The 17601-nt window shown below is 45.0% G+C and overlaps 1 protein-coding gene across 2 annotated transcripts in view; it reads right to left on the bottom strand.

The window, feature by feature from the left end:
• The window catches only part of NTRK3 (neurotrophic receptor tyrosine kinase 3), a 367569-nt gene that overhangs the window by 23840 nt on the left and 326128 nt on the right, over positions 1–17601 (bottom strand). Inside the window, exon 16 of one of the 2 annotated variants that reach the window (XM_040642772.1) lies at positions 3793–3867. The exons of the other annotated variant lie outside the window; for it this stretch is intronic. Within the exon in view, the coding sequence (XP_040498706.1) occupies positions 3793–3867 (75 nt within the window). The remainder of the gene's footprint in view (positions 1–3792; positions 3868–17601) is intronic. 2 annotated transcript variants of the gene reach the window in all.

Below are 17601 nucleotides of genomic sequence, written 5' to 3' on the forward strand. Positions count from 1 at the left end.
CAAAATGATGGAGGGAAACTAGACAACAGGCCATAGGCAGTAAAGAACCAAGACTTGATGAGTAGCTATAATCCGATAGTTGGAAGACCACAGTGAGAGACATTCATATGCCTGGAGTATATACCTAAGTGACACTGACACTGTGATGATGAAGCAAACCCTTAGTAAATGACAGAGTAATAACTTCTCTCTACCTATACGACACGTATCGTGACACTGAAAGAGACACTGCCTTGACGTTCATTGAAACCTTTGGATAAATATGTTATAGAAGTCCAAGAAAATAACAGCATCACAAGTGGAAATACTCTCTCCTTTAGCGTAAAAGGCAAACTGGAGAGGGTTACTGACATCTCAAAATAATTCTTCACTTTGCTATAGCAGTTCTCTCGGGTGCATATAAATGATGGTTTGCCTGCCATATTACCTTACCAAGCTTCTGCAGAAAATAAGATGCTACCTAATTTTTTTTTCTGGGAAGTATATAAATGTTCATGACACATAAATACAAGGTTACACAGTGAGATTGATGTGAAGTATAGCCATAATAAGATATGGTCCCCAGACATCCTGCTTCTTGCTAATAGCAGTCCCAAGACTGGATGTGGTCAGTCTGTGGATTCCATTCACAAAGGCAGGCAGGAAATTAAGGATTCTCTTCAAACTCAACTCTTGACTCAAGCCCCTGTCAGAAAACCTTTATCCAGCTTCAGACCTCCGCATGCATTCTCCCCACCCTTATTATCTACACACATACCCATGCACCGTCCCTCCTTCCAACGTGCGTGAAACCCAGAAACACCGACACACTGAAGTCCACGTCCACTTCTGCCTGGGATGGATACCACAACAGGAAGATTTGCTTTCATGCCCCCCAGATGTTCCATGCCTACCCCCATTCCCGACCACAACGACACACGGAGAAGCAGCAGAAGTTGCTGTACCTTCATGCACCACCAGCAAAGACATCCACAACCACCCCAACATATCTACTGCTCCTGATCAGCCATGCAAAGAAGCCCATTCGCAGGACTTTGGGGAAACCTAGGAAACCCTACCTCTCCTTTCTTCCTCCCACTTCCTGCCAACGGGTACCCTGGGGTGAATGCTAAGACTAACTGGTTAAGGCAGGATTTTAGACTTAGAGCCACCTAGGCTTAAATCCTGGCTCCACTGTTTGCCAGTGTTGGGTTTTAAACATCGCTGTTCTCCTCCCTAAAATGGCACTATGATAACTTCTTCATGGGGATAGTATAAATAAATTAACCTACTCAAAGTGCCTAGCAAAGCGTCTGGTGTAGGTGCTCAGCGAAGGTAAGCTGCCATCCCCGAGGACACCAGATGGAAGAAGAAAGGCCCTTAAGATGTCCTGAATGGCCAGCGCAAGTCAAAGACTAAGGGGCTTTATACAAGATGCCCCCTCCCCCTCCGCCAAGTGCAGAAGCCCATAGGCTCACTCACTTTCTTTTTTTTATATTTATTTATTTATTTATTTATTTATTTATTTATTCCCGAGCCAAAGGCAGACGCTTAACCGCTGTGCCACCCAGGCACCCCTAGGCTCACTCACTTTCTGACAGTCTCTCCGTCATGTCAGTCAGAGGTGAAACCTAACTATTGAGCAGACAAGGCATGCTTCCAATGCCATGGTCACCTGATTCTCCCTTCTCAATTTCTTTTTTTTTTTTTTTTAAAGATTTTATTTATTTATTCGACAGAGATAGAGACAGCCAGTGAGAGAGGGAACACAAGCAGGGGGAGTGGGAGAGGAAGAAGCGGGCTCATAGCAGAGGAGCCTGATGTGGGGCTCGATCCCATAACGCCGGGATCACGCCCTGAGCCGAAGGCAGACGCTTAACCGCTGTGCTACCCAGGCGCCCCTCCCTTCTCAATTTCTGTCTTTCCAAAGTTTGTGAGTATGCCTTGCTTTGGATTCAGAATGTCTACATCTGAGTTGTTTCAGAAAAATTTTATCCAAGCCATGAAAGCCCTCCTTGGCTAAATTAGGTCAACTGAATAAACTAAAATATGTTATATTCTTTCGGCAACTCCATTGTTTTGACCTCCCTGTCTAAAATTGTGTGCGTGTGCGCACACACACACACATAGACACATGCACGCACACAACCATCACCACCACCACTACTACCACCAAACACTTCTTTTTTCCTTCTATGTTTTATTTTTCTTCTAAGGATCTATTATTTTCTTACATGCTTATCTATTCTACTTTACTTTCTATTTCCCTTATTAAGGGCAGAGATTTTTGCCTGTTTTAATCACAGTTGTATCCCCTAGCTCAGGATACATGGATGGAGTGACTCTGTCCCAATTTACCAGGGAAGGTAACAGTTTATGCCTGTGGTATCGATTTAATTATTAATAGCTTCCCTTTTTCAGTCTCAGAGGTGTCCAAGTTTAGGCAATCAAATATACAGAGTTGATTAACAATAAGTAGTTGTTGAATTTAATTAATAAATTTGACCATTTTGATACTTTAATTAAACCCGTCAACTCCTCAAACCAAGAGTTTTACCCTGAGGTGAATGAAATACATATGATGTTTAAAAGCATGAGAAGAGATTGATTAATCTCTTATAATGGTCCTGCTTTCAAAATTCTCACAAGGCTAGCAAACATGTTCGTTCTGATAAATTCTAATTCTACACAGCTGTTAGTGTTGAAAAATCCTAAACTGTAATGCCATTATTAGTAACAGGGCCAAGAGGAGATACCTATAAAAACGTGATCCTGATAGAACTTGGGAAGCTATGCCTAATTTACCTCCCTAACCGTATCACAGGAGAAATGAATGAAATTGGAAAAGCATCCCCATGCACCTGCCCGTAAGACTGCAGCATCAGGATAATATCACGTATCGGAGATGGAGGTTTTTCACTTCAAAATAAACTACTTCACACCCCGTCAATATTTGAAAACAGCATCTGGCCTTTGGGAAAACATTTCGAGATGGACATGTGGGCTCCTAGACTGGATGAGATTTTTAAGGCTGGATAGGTAAATTTTGTGGTTCTATTTTCCCAAGTGGACCATTCCCAAAACAGAAGAAAACAGCCCCTAGGCTAAAAGTGGAAGGAAGCCATCCAATTCAGTCTGATGTTCAAGGCAAGACAGATGGAACTTTGACTGATTCCACATTATGTCCATCTCCATGCCAGAAATTACCACAGAAATTAACATGGGGATGGCAAAAACTTTCCCCCAATACTCGGAGGGATGACTCAGTCATGGAGCTCTGTAATAACTATCCTAAACATCACATTTCTTAGACAAGCTTCATCTGAGGCCAACAGGGAGACCTCTGGTTCTGCAGATCCTTGAGCCTGTGTGGCATTCTCAGTTCCTGAAAGGGAGTGTAGGTACCCAATGTGTACTAGAAACTCAAGGTCACACTTCCTGAAATGCAAGAAAGCAGCCAAACCATCGTCCATGCAGAGCCTCCAGCCTCCACCACACACGCAGGCTTGGACAGAATCCTTGGCAGCCATTTGAACTCCGGCGCTTCTCCCAGATGTGCACCTAATCTTAGCAGACTATGGCCCCTCCGCCCCCCACCATGCTTCCTCCCATGAGACATCCCAAGCACATCAATGGCTTTGGCAGGAAACTTCCATGGAAATGAAATGATGCCCCTCTGCTGGGAGGCAGGGAAGGAGAGGAGGGAAGCAGCCCCAGCCCATGGAAGTTCCTCTCCAAAGTCTGCAAGCTGTCAGTCTGTGTGTGGACTGCCCTGCCCAGCCCCCTGGCCCCAGAAACAAAATCCAGACTCACTGTGGAAGCTGCCGGCGCTGCTAGCCTCTGCCGCTGCCATGACACGCTGATCGGGCCCTTCTGGCATGGCCCTTCCTGACAGTGAATGGAGGAGAGAGTAGGGTAGGGGAAGAGAGAAGAAAGGATGAAGGCAGAGGAAGAAAGCATGGAAGGATGAAAGAAGGGAGGAGAGGGGGAGTGGGTGTATCTTTAAGTGAATGGCGAGTCTCTCCTGGCCACAGCCTCCAAACACCTATCACACCACTAGGGGGAAAGGCTGACAGCATCAACCCAGCTCCAGGGCCCTCACTCAGGAGTCCACTCAGAGATGCTACCCGCAGCTCGGCAGGCACGCCATCACACCACTCTTGATACATGGCACCCAGCTGTCTTCCTTTCGGTCGGCTACCAAGATCCAACTGGCTTCCCTCCAAGGGCTCAACTCTACTTCCAACAAGATGAGCCTCCCTGCCAACTACCACTCTGAAAAGAAGTGGGTTTTATCCAGAATTTTCACCCCCTTAAATCAAAGAAATAGCACCTCTCCAAAGTTTCTGAGGGAATATTGGTCCTTCCTGTCTCCAGCAGAAACATCACTGAATTCACCACTACTTTCAGGGCTTCCTTCCCAGATGCCCTCCCCTGCCTGTCCAACCTGGAAAGGAGGTGAGCTAGTAGGACATCATCTGTGTGGATCCTCAGCCCTCCTCCTTCTTGCTGTCAACAGAGTCAGTGTGTACGTTCTCCATTACCACTTGGAAAAAACTCATTCCCCTTGAAAGGCCTCTTGAGAAGTCAGGGAAGTGGGTATGTTAGGCAGCCTTTGAGAAGGGATATGCAGGGACTTAGCAATGGCATTTCTCAAGTACTCTTGTTCAAAAGACAAGAGACAGAGCCCCGGCTCGCAGTCAAGTCAGAGGCAGAGAAACATCAGAAGGACCCAACAAAGAAGCATGTTCACAAAGCAACACGTTTGTGTGTGTTGACCCAATAGGGTGGTGCTAGGGAGACCATCCAGGGAGCACAGTGAAATGGGGCCAGTGGGTTTTGATGACAGTGAGGAATAGAGAGAAAGAACAAAGAGGAAGATGAAAGAACAGATGATAAGTCGAGAGGAGAAGACGTTATGGGCTGAATGGTGTTCCCCCCAGAATTCATTAGGCTTAAGTCCAAGTACCTCACAATGTAACTGTATGTGGAAAGGTAATTAAGGTAAAACAAGGTCAGGTGGGCGGGTCCTAATCCAATATGACTGGTGTCCTTGCAAGAAAAGGAAATTTGGACGCAGACATTCACAGAAGGTGAAGGATGTAAAGCCACGGGGAGAAGACAGCATCTACGAGTCAAGGAAAGAAGCCTCAGAAGACACCGACCATGCTGACACCTTGCTCTCAGACCTCCAGCCTCTACAACTACGAGGGGATAAGTTTCTGTTGGTTAAGTCCCCCAGTCGGTGGTGCTTGTTACAGCAGCCCTAGGAAATATACACAGAAGGTCTCAGGCAACGTTGGAAATAAGCGAGCGGCACTGAGGAATGGGGGGGCAGGCTGGGTGGGGTAGAACGGAGCGGGGGGCTTCTTGTGGGAGTGGTCAGGAAGCAGCATTGCAGAGCGCCTGAGGGCCTTGGAGGCCAGGGTAAGAAATTTACCATTTTGGGAAATGAGGATTCACTCAACTCTCTTAAAGAAGCTGCTGGGATCATGGCAAGTTTAAGGAGCACGGGCAGCATGACTCGGAGCCTGAACGTGCATGCATTGATCCAAGAATTGGTCTGGTCAGGGAGTAGACCTGGGCAGTTCCCTGCCAATGTACAAAGGACAGGCAACATGGGAGTAAAGAGAGGGAGAACAGGATCAGGTAAGGAGTCAGGTACAGGTGATGAAGAGACAGGTTCAAAAATGACTCAACTTCGGGAAACGTCCCAACAGGGTTCTCACTGATGCCAATGGGCGGTTTGTTTGAGAAGCAGGAGGTGGCCATGGTGACTTCTATCTCCAACAAGGCAAGTTTCAAGCACCAACGAATTCTCCAGGGGAGGCTAACAGCTTAAGCAATCAAACAGAGAAGAGGAGGAGGCTAAAAATGTAAATCCAACCAGCTTCTGCCTAAAAGCAAAAAGGCGTTAGAAGCATGAGTGTGTGAGGTTTCCCAAAGCAGATGTCTAAAACAGCAGGACCAGAACTTCAAAGGGGAGAAAGAAGAGAAACCAATGGGTGAGGCAAAGAATGGCTGGAACGGGGACTACATCGTGGGGCCAAGCACCGTGAAGCACTGAGCGAGATGTTAAGCAGCGAGCGAACAGAAGGTGCAGAAAGAATGGGGCAGCTATTAATAATGTCATTCAACAGATATTCAGAAAAGGATTAGACTTTTTAGAGGAAAGGCATTTGAATTTTGCCAAGATGAGATAATTAGTGACCCCCCAAATTTAGAGTCAATGAAGTGGTGAGATCAGAAGCCCAAAAATTAAGACAAGATAAAACGACCTATTTTAGTCGTCAAGGAGATGCGTGTCCATTGAAAGGGGCAGAAAGGTCAAATGAAGATTTTTTTCTTTAGTGTAGAAGAGACGGTGGATTTTAGAGTAGCAAGAAGGGAGAATGGCTTCAAGGTTTCAGAGCGGGACAGACCCAGGCATAGAGAGCAGGGGGCTAGAGAGGGCAGGTGACAGATGGTGAGGTGTGAGGGAAGTGAGAAAGAAAGCAGACGTGAGAATTTGTAGATATGAAGAGGGTGAAATATTTCATAGCATCACAGAAATATATACTTGACACAGTTCCTTGCACACACATAATCATGGCTCTTAATGAGTTTCCCGCTTTATACCTATCTAAGCACTTTCTATTACCGAGTGGACGCAGGATTTCAGAATTGGGGAAAAAGCAAAACTTTGAGGTCATCTACTGTAACCTCATGATCAACGCATGTGTTTCCATCACATCTCTAAAATGTGGTCATTTAGATTTCCTGGAAAATCCCCAGGGATGAAGAACCCCTTCCATTTTCACATGATACAGGTAAGTGCCTGGGGCGCTGCGCTTCACCGCCCTAGAACTTTCTAGCCCTGCCACACCTGCGGGGAAGGGAACACATTACCACGCCCATTTACCAGACCAAAATGATGGAGGACAATTCCCCAGAGCATCTCTGAATGGGAAGAAACCTGGTTTTGTGATTTCTGCTTGCCCCGAACTACCGTGCCCTGGAGCTCCATCCCAGGCCAGTCATTCACCAAGACGTGTACGTGCCTCCTTGTTTATTTCACTTAACAGACATTTGCAGAGAGCCTACCATATATCAGACACAGAGTTATGGGATTGGAGAAATAAGGCCTGGATCCTGCCATTTCAGAAATCCCGAGCTACTAGGAACAAGTAGGTGTTGACAGATTTTCCTGAGAATACATTTTTCATAATAAAAATGCAAAACAAAACAAAAAAAAATCACTTCCTGCAACATATTTAGAGGTACCAGGGCAGCATTCCTCATCTCCGATGACCATCTCCCCTGCTCCCGGCATCTCTACCCTACTCTTCAGTTTCACCCAATCTGTGTTATATTTTTGGGATTCTGCTTGGTCCAATTCACCTTGCTGGTGCTGGTTTTACTACCACCCTGGAGACTCTGAACTCCTTGAATTAAGGTCTCCTTGCTTTCTGAATCACCCCCAGTGTTTGCTTCCTCTTCCGTAAATATCTTTGCCACAAATCGAACTAGAAAAAAAATCACGGAACTGGCTTATTATAGGTTCACATTTCTAACTCTAAAGTCTACCTAACCTCATAGAGACCATACTGTACCAGCACACTATTTAAAGCTTCTATTCAAAAATGACCTCATTGTCCTTAAAAAACCTTACCTATGAATCAGAGCACTGAACCCGACTCTGCCCTACCCTAATTTTTTGTGTAATCTCAAGAACACTAATTAAACTATCTGAGCCTCAGTTTACCGGTCTGTAAGTAGGAATGATAATTCTGGCCCAAGTGACCTCCAAGTACTTTGATGATGATCAGAGAGAAGCCCGGGATCTGAGATGGGACACCAATATTCTTACCTCAACTCTCGCACTAAATAGATGCATGAACTTGAGTGACACCTGCTCTCTCTCTGGGGTTCAGTGTCCCCATCTGTTAAATAAGTGGGTTTGACAAGATGATCTCCAAGTTTATTTCTAGCCAGGATTTCATAAATTTACCAGCATAGATTGCTTGCCCAAATTTTACCCAGGAATTTATCAAGGACTCTCATGAAATACTTATGAACAAAGAGGTTAATGTGTGGAGAAGAAGAGTCCAAATGGCTGAAGTCATAACCATAGAAGGTCTATATTCAAAGAATGCTGATAATTGGATCAGCTGCTTGGGAGCAAGGCTCCAGCAGCAAACCCCAGTCTGGAGATATTCAATGTTCCCCAAAATTAAAAATATGCTTAAAGTAATTGCTGGTACATTGATAAATGTTGCAGGTGGCACAGAGCTGGGAGGAAAAGCTATATCTAGACAACAAAGAAATCTTGGCAGAGTGGAAATAGATCTACCAAGAACAGCATAAGGTCTTTTAAAAAAAAATCAAAAAACACACCAGCAACAACAACAAAAACATTTAATGGAGGAGTGAGAAAAAGCAAGTAGAAGATAATTTAGGATATTGGGATTCTGGTCTCATCTTTGTGAATTTGGGCATCTAAACCTAAGTTAGTCTCAGTAATTCAGGCCCACCTGGCAAAGTCCTCCCTCTGTACACAATCCTTCCACACAGATGCATTCAATAAACACACATCTATGTCTTATTAGATTCCCTCCAACTCTGAGAAGCTAAGGTTTGAGCATGACTAAAGAGGTCCAGTAGAATCCTTGAATTGAGAGCACTGATTGGGATGGGTATGCCAGGATTGGGACAATATGACACAAGTACCGCTAATTCCCTTTCCTATGCCCATGGTAGAAATCAGCAATTAATCCCACGTTCTTTTTCACTGACTCTAGAGGCAACCACCAACTTCTTTTTATCATTCTATGCTGAGCAACCACTATCAGTCAATCAGAACTGTACCTGAGATCTACTTGCCATTCCTGCAGAATACACTACTTGGTATCAAGGCAATTAGATTTGCAAGAAACAAGTCCTATTTTAGGTATAAAGGAAATCTAGCAACATGGCAAGCACTGGGGACTCTAACCGTAAAGTGACTCCTCTCTATTTAGAAATGAAGACTATAAGACGGTTTCTTTAAGATTAGCATAAGATGGATGAAACAAGAATATATGCCCAAGGGCATCTGAAAGAGCTTGAGTGCTTCCAGGCTATCATGACTCAATTTTACCCTGATTGATGAAAATGAAAAAAAAAAATGTCTTTGAGAAGGGGCATTGGCTGGTCACAGAGACCTGGAAAGGGAGTAGACATGGAATCGGATGGTGGCAATGTTTATCCCTTCCTGGCTTCGGTCAGGGGAGTGGGATGGATTTGGGCAGAAGACTTGGAGTATTTCTGAACCTGCTGGAAAGCCAAGGAGTCTCTGTTGTCAGATGGATGTGGGTTTATCAGTCTTTCTTAGCTGGATGCTACTGACAATTTGATTCATCTGACTTTCTTGCTCTGACTTCCTCTTTAAGCAACCTTCTCAATAATGATCAGGCTTCCCACACAGACTGGCTTACTGGGAGTCAATGCTTTGATCATATAGCCTTTGAATAATCTGGCCCCCTGTGTGCATTAATAAATTGTCCTTCGGGTGCTAACTGCAGTCTCGTGGGTGTTTTAATTACTGTGAGACATCCCCTCTGGCCTCTTCCCTGATAAGCAGATGTTTGGGCCTTTGGTAGGGAATCAGATCCAGATGTATCTACCCAGAGTCCCCACACACTGATTATTGGTGTATGGCAAGGGGGACTTACAAGGATCCATTTAAAATGGATTAAATGCTTAGGCCATTATTCCTTACCCATTATAAACATTTGACATAGGATTATATATATTTTTAATTAAGCACTTTTCTTAAGCAGTGTCATAAAAACAGAGTAGGTTCCTTGCTTTCAAAGCAATTTAGGGTGTGGAGTACTATAGGATATGCATGTACCCAAATAAGTCAAGGACATGAATAAATAAGGAAATACAAAGATCAGGAAACTGGGGGTTGACAACCACTGGCTAAGAAAATGATCAACTTCAAGAACAAACGGGACCACAAATCAAAGGTCCATCCTGGCTGTAGAGGCCAAAGAACATGACTCAGTGGGGAAAAGGTAGCCATGGTTGTCATGGTGATTGGCAGAGTGGGAGAGATGGCATACTGACCATCCCTGCCAACCAAATTTGGGACGTTGATGAACTTGACTCATTTTTCCCCCCAGAGTGTGCATGGTCATTTACTAAGCAGACTATACTGGTAGTACTGGGTGGTAACAGTGGTGATGGCGGCCAACACTCCAACAGCTCTTGTCTAGCCTTTATCTCTTGCCATGCATGATAGCGAGAAGTGACCATCATGCTGCTTATGACAAGAGAGAGAAGGGAGGGAGGAGCAGGCTTAAAACAGCCTCATATAGAGCTATATATATTGCCTATATATTTCTATTTATATCTTATCTATATCTCTCTCTATAGATATTGTTCATATCCCCAAGCCCTAGTTCACACGACCCCAAGATCTTCTCTTGGGGCAACAAGGGATGGCACACACTTAGGAGGCCTGGAGAACAGGCTCTAATTCTGAAGACCTTTGTCAACCATAGAATTCATGGTCTACAGTTATCAAAAGTTAGCTCCTAATTGGAGCTACCAATTCTACAATGGGAAGCTCTTCCCTTGACCAACTAGATGCTTTCTCTTTTCTCCTGGGCTCCCAACAGACAAACCCAAATGTCTAAACCAGTCTCAAAAGAGTAAGTGGCTTTGCTTCTTTTTTCTCGGAGTTCTCTCCAGGCTCTCCTCCCCTCTGATTTTAGTATCCAGCACCAAAAATCATCCTAGGAAATACCTTGGCTTGTAATTCAAAATTATTTAAAATTTCTTATATATAATTTCTACCTTATTCACTTACATAGAACAATAATTACCATCTATTGAGTGCCTAATAGGAGCCAGGCAATTTGCATACATTATCTCTCTCTCTCTCTCTCTGTTTCAGGTGAGGATCTAAGGCTTGGAAAATTTAAGAAAATTTCCTAAGGTCACATAGCTCAGAAGCAGAAGCTCAGGATTCAAAGGCATATCTATGTACTTGACTCCAGAATTAGCACGTACTCAGCCCACTTTCTCTTGGGCTCTCCACCACCCCCACCTCAACTTTGTCCTGTGGGATGAGCTAGGCCTGAACATAAAAACAACCAGGAGTAAAAACTGTGTTTAAAATTCTAAATTTCTGATGCTATATTGACCCAGTCCTCTGCCTCTTCTTCTTCCTCCTCTTCCTCCCCCTCCTCCTCCCCTTCCTCTCCCTCCTCCTCCTGTTTAGACACAAACAGTTCACAAAGTCTTGGGTTTTGAGGATTAGGAGAAAAACACAATTCCCTACCACGAGGAAGTCAAGGGAACACACTGTTCTCTTTACATGCAAATATCTTAATTACAGCTGGTAAAGAAGATATTTGTATGGAAATTTATGTATCTTTATATGTTATGTATTCAGTTTGCTTCAGAAAAAAAAAGGGGGGGAGTGTTTTAGACTTCAGGAACCCAAACAGGGTCTGTTAAAATACAGGCCAGTGTCAGGTGATAAAGGCAAAGCTAGCCCATCCTCCAGAGGAGCGGAGAGGAGGGGAAGGAACCCACACCTGGTTCACTAGCCCTCCTAATACAGCCTCTGCGTCTGGTTCCTTCAGGACGAGCTCCAGTGTGAAGACGCCTGAGGGCTCAGGATTTTCTGATGGGGCACCTCCCTGTCTTATTTTCCAGTACCTGTCCCTGTGGAGGTTAAGCCTGAGGACGACAGCACCAGTCCCATACCTCACACCACCATCACGGATGGAAGAAAACAACCAGATTGCAGAATTACAAGGAGATGAAACCAAGTTTAGGAGAAAGCACCAGGAGCTGCGCTCAGGAAAATGATGCTATTTTTTGGCAGGGCAAGGGAAGGAGAAACGGATATGCCACGGATTCCTCACCAGTCAAGATACACCCATTGAACAAAATACACCCCACGATCTATGAAAAGGCCATAATTGGTTTCAGTGAGCTGCTTAGCATCTTCCTGGTATTATGATATCTGTTTTGTAGTATAAACCATGTTTATCTCCACCGAGAATAGAGGACGAAAGTGACTTACCTTACAGCAGGTGGAATTCTGGCTAGACATAATTGAGAACGTCCCATTTCTAAAGGGTGTTACAAATTAGAAAGAAAAAGAAATCTCTCACTGATAATGACTTCCCTTTACCACATCTGGAAGGAATGGGGGGGGGTCGTCTGTGGAATCCCGGGAGGTGCACCAGGGTAGTGTGAGCAAACCATCTGTCTGGGGTGGTTTTGATGCTGGTTCTGCAGGGGGGCCACAGGGGTGAAAGAGACGACATTCAAGTCTCCTTCCAGCTTCATGTTTCTTAAAAATGGAATGATTTGGCATTTGTTCATCTGTTTCTAACACTCGAGGGAGACACACTGGGCTCGGTGGCCTAAAAGATGCATTTGTAAAATATCTATCCTGACCCACAGTTTTACCATGAACGCTTTTTCAAGGTTATGACCCAACACTGAAAAAGCTTTGAGTGCCCCAGGTCCCAGCCTTTAGCTGACCTTCCCAGGCGCGGCTGATTCAGATGGTTACTCTTCCATACTCCACGGCTACCACAGGGCACAAGGCCTCACTGCCTCATGCCATAGCGCTCCCGATTTCCTGCAGTCCGTCCTACATGCCACTGCCTGATGACTTGTCCTCACACACAGCCTCACTTACACTAAAACAGATGACACGCAGTCCATGACTGCCCATCGGCACCCATGTCAGAACAGCCGGCCTTTCCAGACCCATCCTTCCTTTCCAGACATTTCCTTCTGCACATCTTCCATGCGTCGCCAGTTTCAGCCCATTGAGGGACACGCTGTTCCAGATCACCCTCCTGGTTTGCCTGCCTCCAAGCTCCCTCCACGGCTTGGCTCACGCTCACCCCTCTGACAAGAATGCCTTCCTTAAATTCAATCCTCTGACTACCCACGCACTCCTTAAGACCCAAGTCATCCCTCTGATTAAATGGGCTTTTGAAACTGGTAACCCTTTTGTATGATTTTCTTCCCTCTAGCCTGTGGGGGAGTTACACATTTCCATCCTGCTTTATATTCCCTATGAAATTTTAATTTCCTTGGAAACAGAGATTGCATTCTATTCATCCTCACATGTAGTTGGGGAATTAAACTGAATTCTGTCCCCAACACAGGGACCTTCTCAATGGCTAGGGGTTGTGGCACAAGGGGGAAGAAACTAGCCTGGACGAAGTCCAGCAGATGTTCAAAGTGGATTCCCCGTCCTCGGGTGTAAGATTCTAACACTGACTTTGCTGTTGAGAAGTCTCATGGTCTCAAAAACATCACCAAGCCATTCTGAGCCTCACCCAGAAAATGGAGGCTGATAACCCCTGGCAGCTTACTTCTCTGCAGGGTCTCAGAAGACCTTCTTCCTTCCAGGCAGAACATTAAGAGGCTGGTGTGCAAACGCAGAGTCCCACAATCAGCATGTGTGAAATGAGCATTTCTCTCTCAGCTGGTTTGGGTGGAAGGGCTTACGTGGTCAACTGATGAGCCACAGAGAAGCAGCTACTCTTTCAAATCCAGCTACTCATTCACTGATTCCCTGCTGCTACCATTCTTCTTCTTCACGTCACTATTATGTGTAGCTGGAACAGGTAAGATCTGCCCTAAATCGTGATGGGGGAGCCTACTGAAGGGGTCCCACTGCTCAGCCCTGCAGGGCATGGAAACCCCTCCAGAAAGTGCTGCGAGAGCCCCATGGCTGGGAGAAGGCCAGAGGTAGCAGAATGCCATTGTTCCATTGTGCTTCCACTTCAACTGAGGCAGTTTGTGTTTATCTATCTATCTATCTATCTATCTATCTATCTATCATCTATCTATCATCCATCTACCTATCAATCTTCTAAGGGCCATCTGAAGAAAAGATTTTAGTGCTATTAAAAAAAATGTGTTAGAAAACTATGCATCTAATCCAACCTTCTAAGTTGAGAGTCAAGAATAATGATCTAAAGTCAATATCACCAAAGTAAGTGAGTGGCCGAGCCCCAGAATCTAGCCCTTGAAGCCCCATCCAGGAAAAGGATCAGTGAAGCCATCAGCGTATCTAAAGACAAAACTGTGGGATACCCATCAAACCCCCAACCTTCCGTGCAGCGAGAGAAAACAATGCTATTGGTGTGGCCAGCACCTGTGAAGAGATGAGAAGCCTCAAGACAATGATGAGGAAAGACAGGAAATGCCTACATTACATATGGGAAACTCAGGTCCACAGCAAGGAAGGTATTAATTCCATGTCAATGGTCATGGCAGGGACTAAACCTAGGCTTCCTGCCTCTGGTCCTGCATTCTAGCCACCACGAGTCATAGATTGCCAATACCCCATAGCAAACACAGGACAGTATCCCTCAGCACTAACATTCCTACGCCCCTGTGGGTTGATGACCCAAATAACTTTTTCACCTCATTGCTGGAGTCCCATTGTTTGCACCTCAACGTTCTGATCATCATGTCCTCTCCAAGTCATCTATACAGCAGACTGCTGGACTGTTCCATGGCTCAAAGCACCAGATCCCACCCTAGATTAACGTCTGAACTTGGTAGATTGCTATAGTTGCAGGTGGATGTCCACAGCACTACCAGCATGTTGGAATGAAGTATAATACGGTCTAGGAAGTTTGGAGGTCCGGAAGTGCTGAGATGGATAGAAGAATCCAGGTAATTCCCATCACTGAAAAAATATCACTGAAAAAATATCACTGAAAGAAAATCTGCCTAGCAATTCTTATGCCCATCAGGCTGATTTTTGCCCCCAATTACCCTAAGTATCTCAAAGAGGAAGAAGAGGGAAGAGAAGAAAGCAAATTTCAATCACTAAAGTAGATCCAGATATTGTGGAGAGAGACTATTTCAAAACTGGAGGTTGTTCCCTTGTCTCATCAGGAGGGGGAAAGGGGGCTGGGATATTGACCAGCTATGGTCCGGGGCAAAGCAATAATAGAGACTGTTTGAGAGGACATTGGCTTTATTCTTGTACCTTCAGCCCTAGCTCCCTTCTATTCTAAAGAAGCCAAGCCTCTGGCTCAGTTATCATTACCCCTAGAACTTAGTCCCATCGAATGTAACATCTACAGGAGACCATAAAACCAGGATCCAAATCCCAGATTTGACAGATGAAAGTGAAGTCTCTAACTGGACAGAGTTGGCATGGAGACAGAGATATCCTAAACAGCAGTCCTGTCCCTCAACAGATTTGGGATTCCAAAATGTCTGATGTTTTTTGGATAATTAGTGTGCAAATCCATTGGCTTTAATCAAGGAAACAAGGTTGTAATACCTATAATTAGCCTAAATCTATTCTCCATACCTTCCTCCGGGTTCATTCCTTCTGCAGCTTTCTGCAGCTTGATGGGTCTTAGCATTTAAGTTGTTTTTCAGAATTCACTCAAGATGTGGGTATTGTGGCTCCAAGTCCCACAGCAGCCATTCTGGCAACTAAGGCTCTGAGCATGCGCAGATGTCTACCTGTGGCCATGTCTCTCCTCCAGCATGGGGCACCCTCTCCCACAGCGGAAGAAAAGAACGCACACAGAGTTTAGGGACGGGAACCTGAGGAGTCTCAAGCCTTCTTCCCTTAGCCTCCAAATCTAAGCTCTAGTCCTCTCTGCTTACTCTCTAAAGACAGAGACCAATGACTGCACAGCTTCGAAGGATTCCTTTAAGACTCCAGAGTTAAAAGTACTCATCAAATAGGGTTCCTCAGAAGCTTCTTATAGCCCACTTACCCTTCTTCCAGACACAGGGAATTCTGGAGCTCTGGGGCATCTGAAAGGTGAATGAAGGGTTGCCCTGGGGCAAAGGGGACCAAAGGAGAGACTATAATAGGGTTGTGGATGGATGTCCTCACCCCGGCTTCAACCGTAAAAGTCCTACTGCCTTTAAGGAACAATGTGGCTAAGTGCAATGTGGTATTCTGGAGTGGATCTGGGGACATTAAAAAGAATACTAGTGGGAAAATCAGTACGATCCAAACAAGGTCTAGTTTCATGAACAATTTGTACTGATGTTAATTTTTTTTTAGCTTTGACAAAGTTACCATGGCCAACAGTAGGGAGAACTGGGTGAAGTGCCTATGACAACTCTCTTCACTATCTCTGCAACTTTTCTGGAAATCTAAAATTACTCCAAATGAAAACAAATTTATAAAAAATAAGAGACGGGACCATCCCATTCTTTAGGAATGGAATATAAACCTCTCCCCATTGTTCTCCTCCAGATAAATAGGAATACAGGTAACAGATTATTAGGATATCCAACAAATAGCAAGAGAACGATTAGGCCCAGTAACTGGGCACTGGCCACTGGACAGCCTGCACGAAACCCTCTACCTTCTGATAGTCAGAATCACTTTTTCCTACCATGGTGACTGGGTCTACTAAGGAAAACCTAATGGCTGAAACCCCAGGGACAAGTCTGGCTAAGCCCTCTCCAAACTGGTCAGCATCTCTCAAGGACCAGTATACCCAGCTACTAATCCTCTCCCAGGCAGTTAAGCAGGGGGTCAGATCTCCCTACTCTTGGCCTTGGAGGAAAGAATTTAAGATTCAGGGTGGCTGGCAGCCACTTGCCCAGGTGGGGATGAATAGAATTTAGCACTGTTCCAGATTACCTGTTAGAGTAATAATTGGAGAGCTCTCCAGCCTGAATCCCCCCCGTTGGGAGTAACAACTTTTCTGATTATTGGGGGCTAGCATTCAGGCCACACTCTTTCTCCCTTTTGATGGGCATCTGCCTGTCTACAGAGAATGGAGAGGAGCCGCAAGAGTTCTGCCCCAGTAGGGCAAGGCTTGCAATATTCCCAGGCTGCCATGACTGGGCAGAAAGTCTAGTCTGGGAATTCAGTATGAGGGAGCTCACTGTAGCTGCCCAGCAAGGCCACCATCTGCAACTGTTCTAACACTATACACATACACATTATAATCTCCATCTGTCTGGGTTCTCTGTCTCCAAGGGCTCAGAACTCAGAATCTGAGTAGGGAAGAGGGGTTCCAGTTACTGTATGAGCCTCCCAAAACCCCAACAAAGAGCAAGGGGTATTGGTGGGTCCACGTAATCCTGAAAGTCAGTTAGCTTAAATCATCATCACTAGCTTTTAAAGATAAAAGTCAATTACAAGTTATTTCATAGCTCTGGCTCTCCTCAACGCACTGCCAGCTACTTGGTTTCCATCTAAGGACCTCTCCACTTGAGACCAAAACCGAATTAATTAGTCAACAAAACTTTGAGAATGTATTTTCTTTCCTATTAACTTGGACTCCCTTTGATTTAGAACATTCCCTCTTTCCCCACCCAATCAATTGAATTTGTTTTCTTGTCAGCATGCCTTTTATGCTTTCCAGGGGAATGAACAAAAGCGCCAAGATGGTAGGTGGGGCCAAGCTCCCCCATTGCTTACACATGTCATGTGACACCAGGACATTGGAAGCAGAGGATGAAAGGGGCATCTCAGGATAATCATCTCCATCTTCAGGATGGGAATAGCAGTACAAAGTAAGGATATTTTGTCCTAACTTTCCTGATAAATCATCAGACATGGGATGATATGCCATGGAATGTTGGAAGAGAAAGGAGTTTTTCTTCACCCAT

This window comes from Ursus maritimus, unplaced genomic scaffold (genome assembly GCF_017311325.1).
Source record: "Ursus maritimus isolate PB19 unplaced genomic scaffold, ASM1731132v1 scaffold_27, whole genome shotgun sequence".
NCBI lineage: Eukaryota > Metazoa > Chordata > Mammalia > Carnivora > Ursidae > Ursus > Ursus maritimus.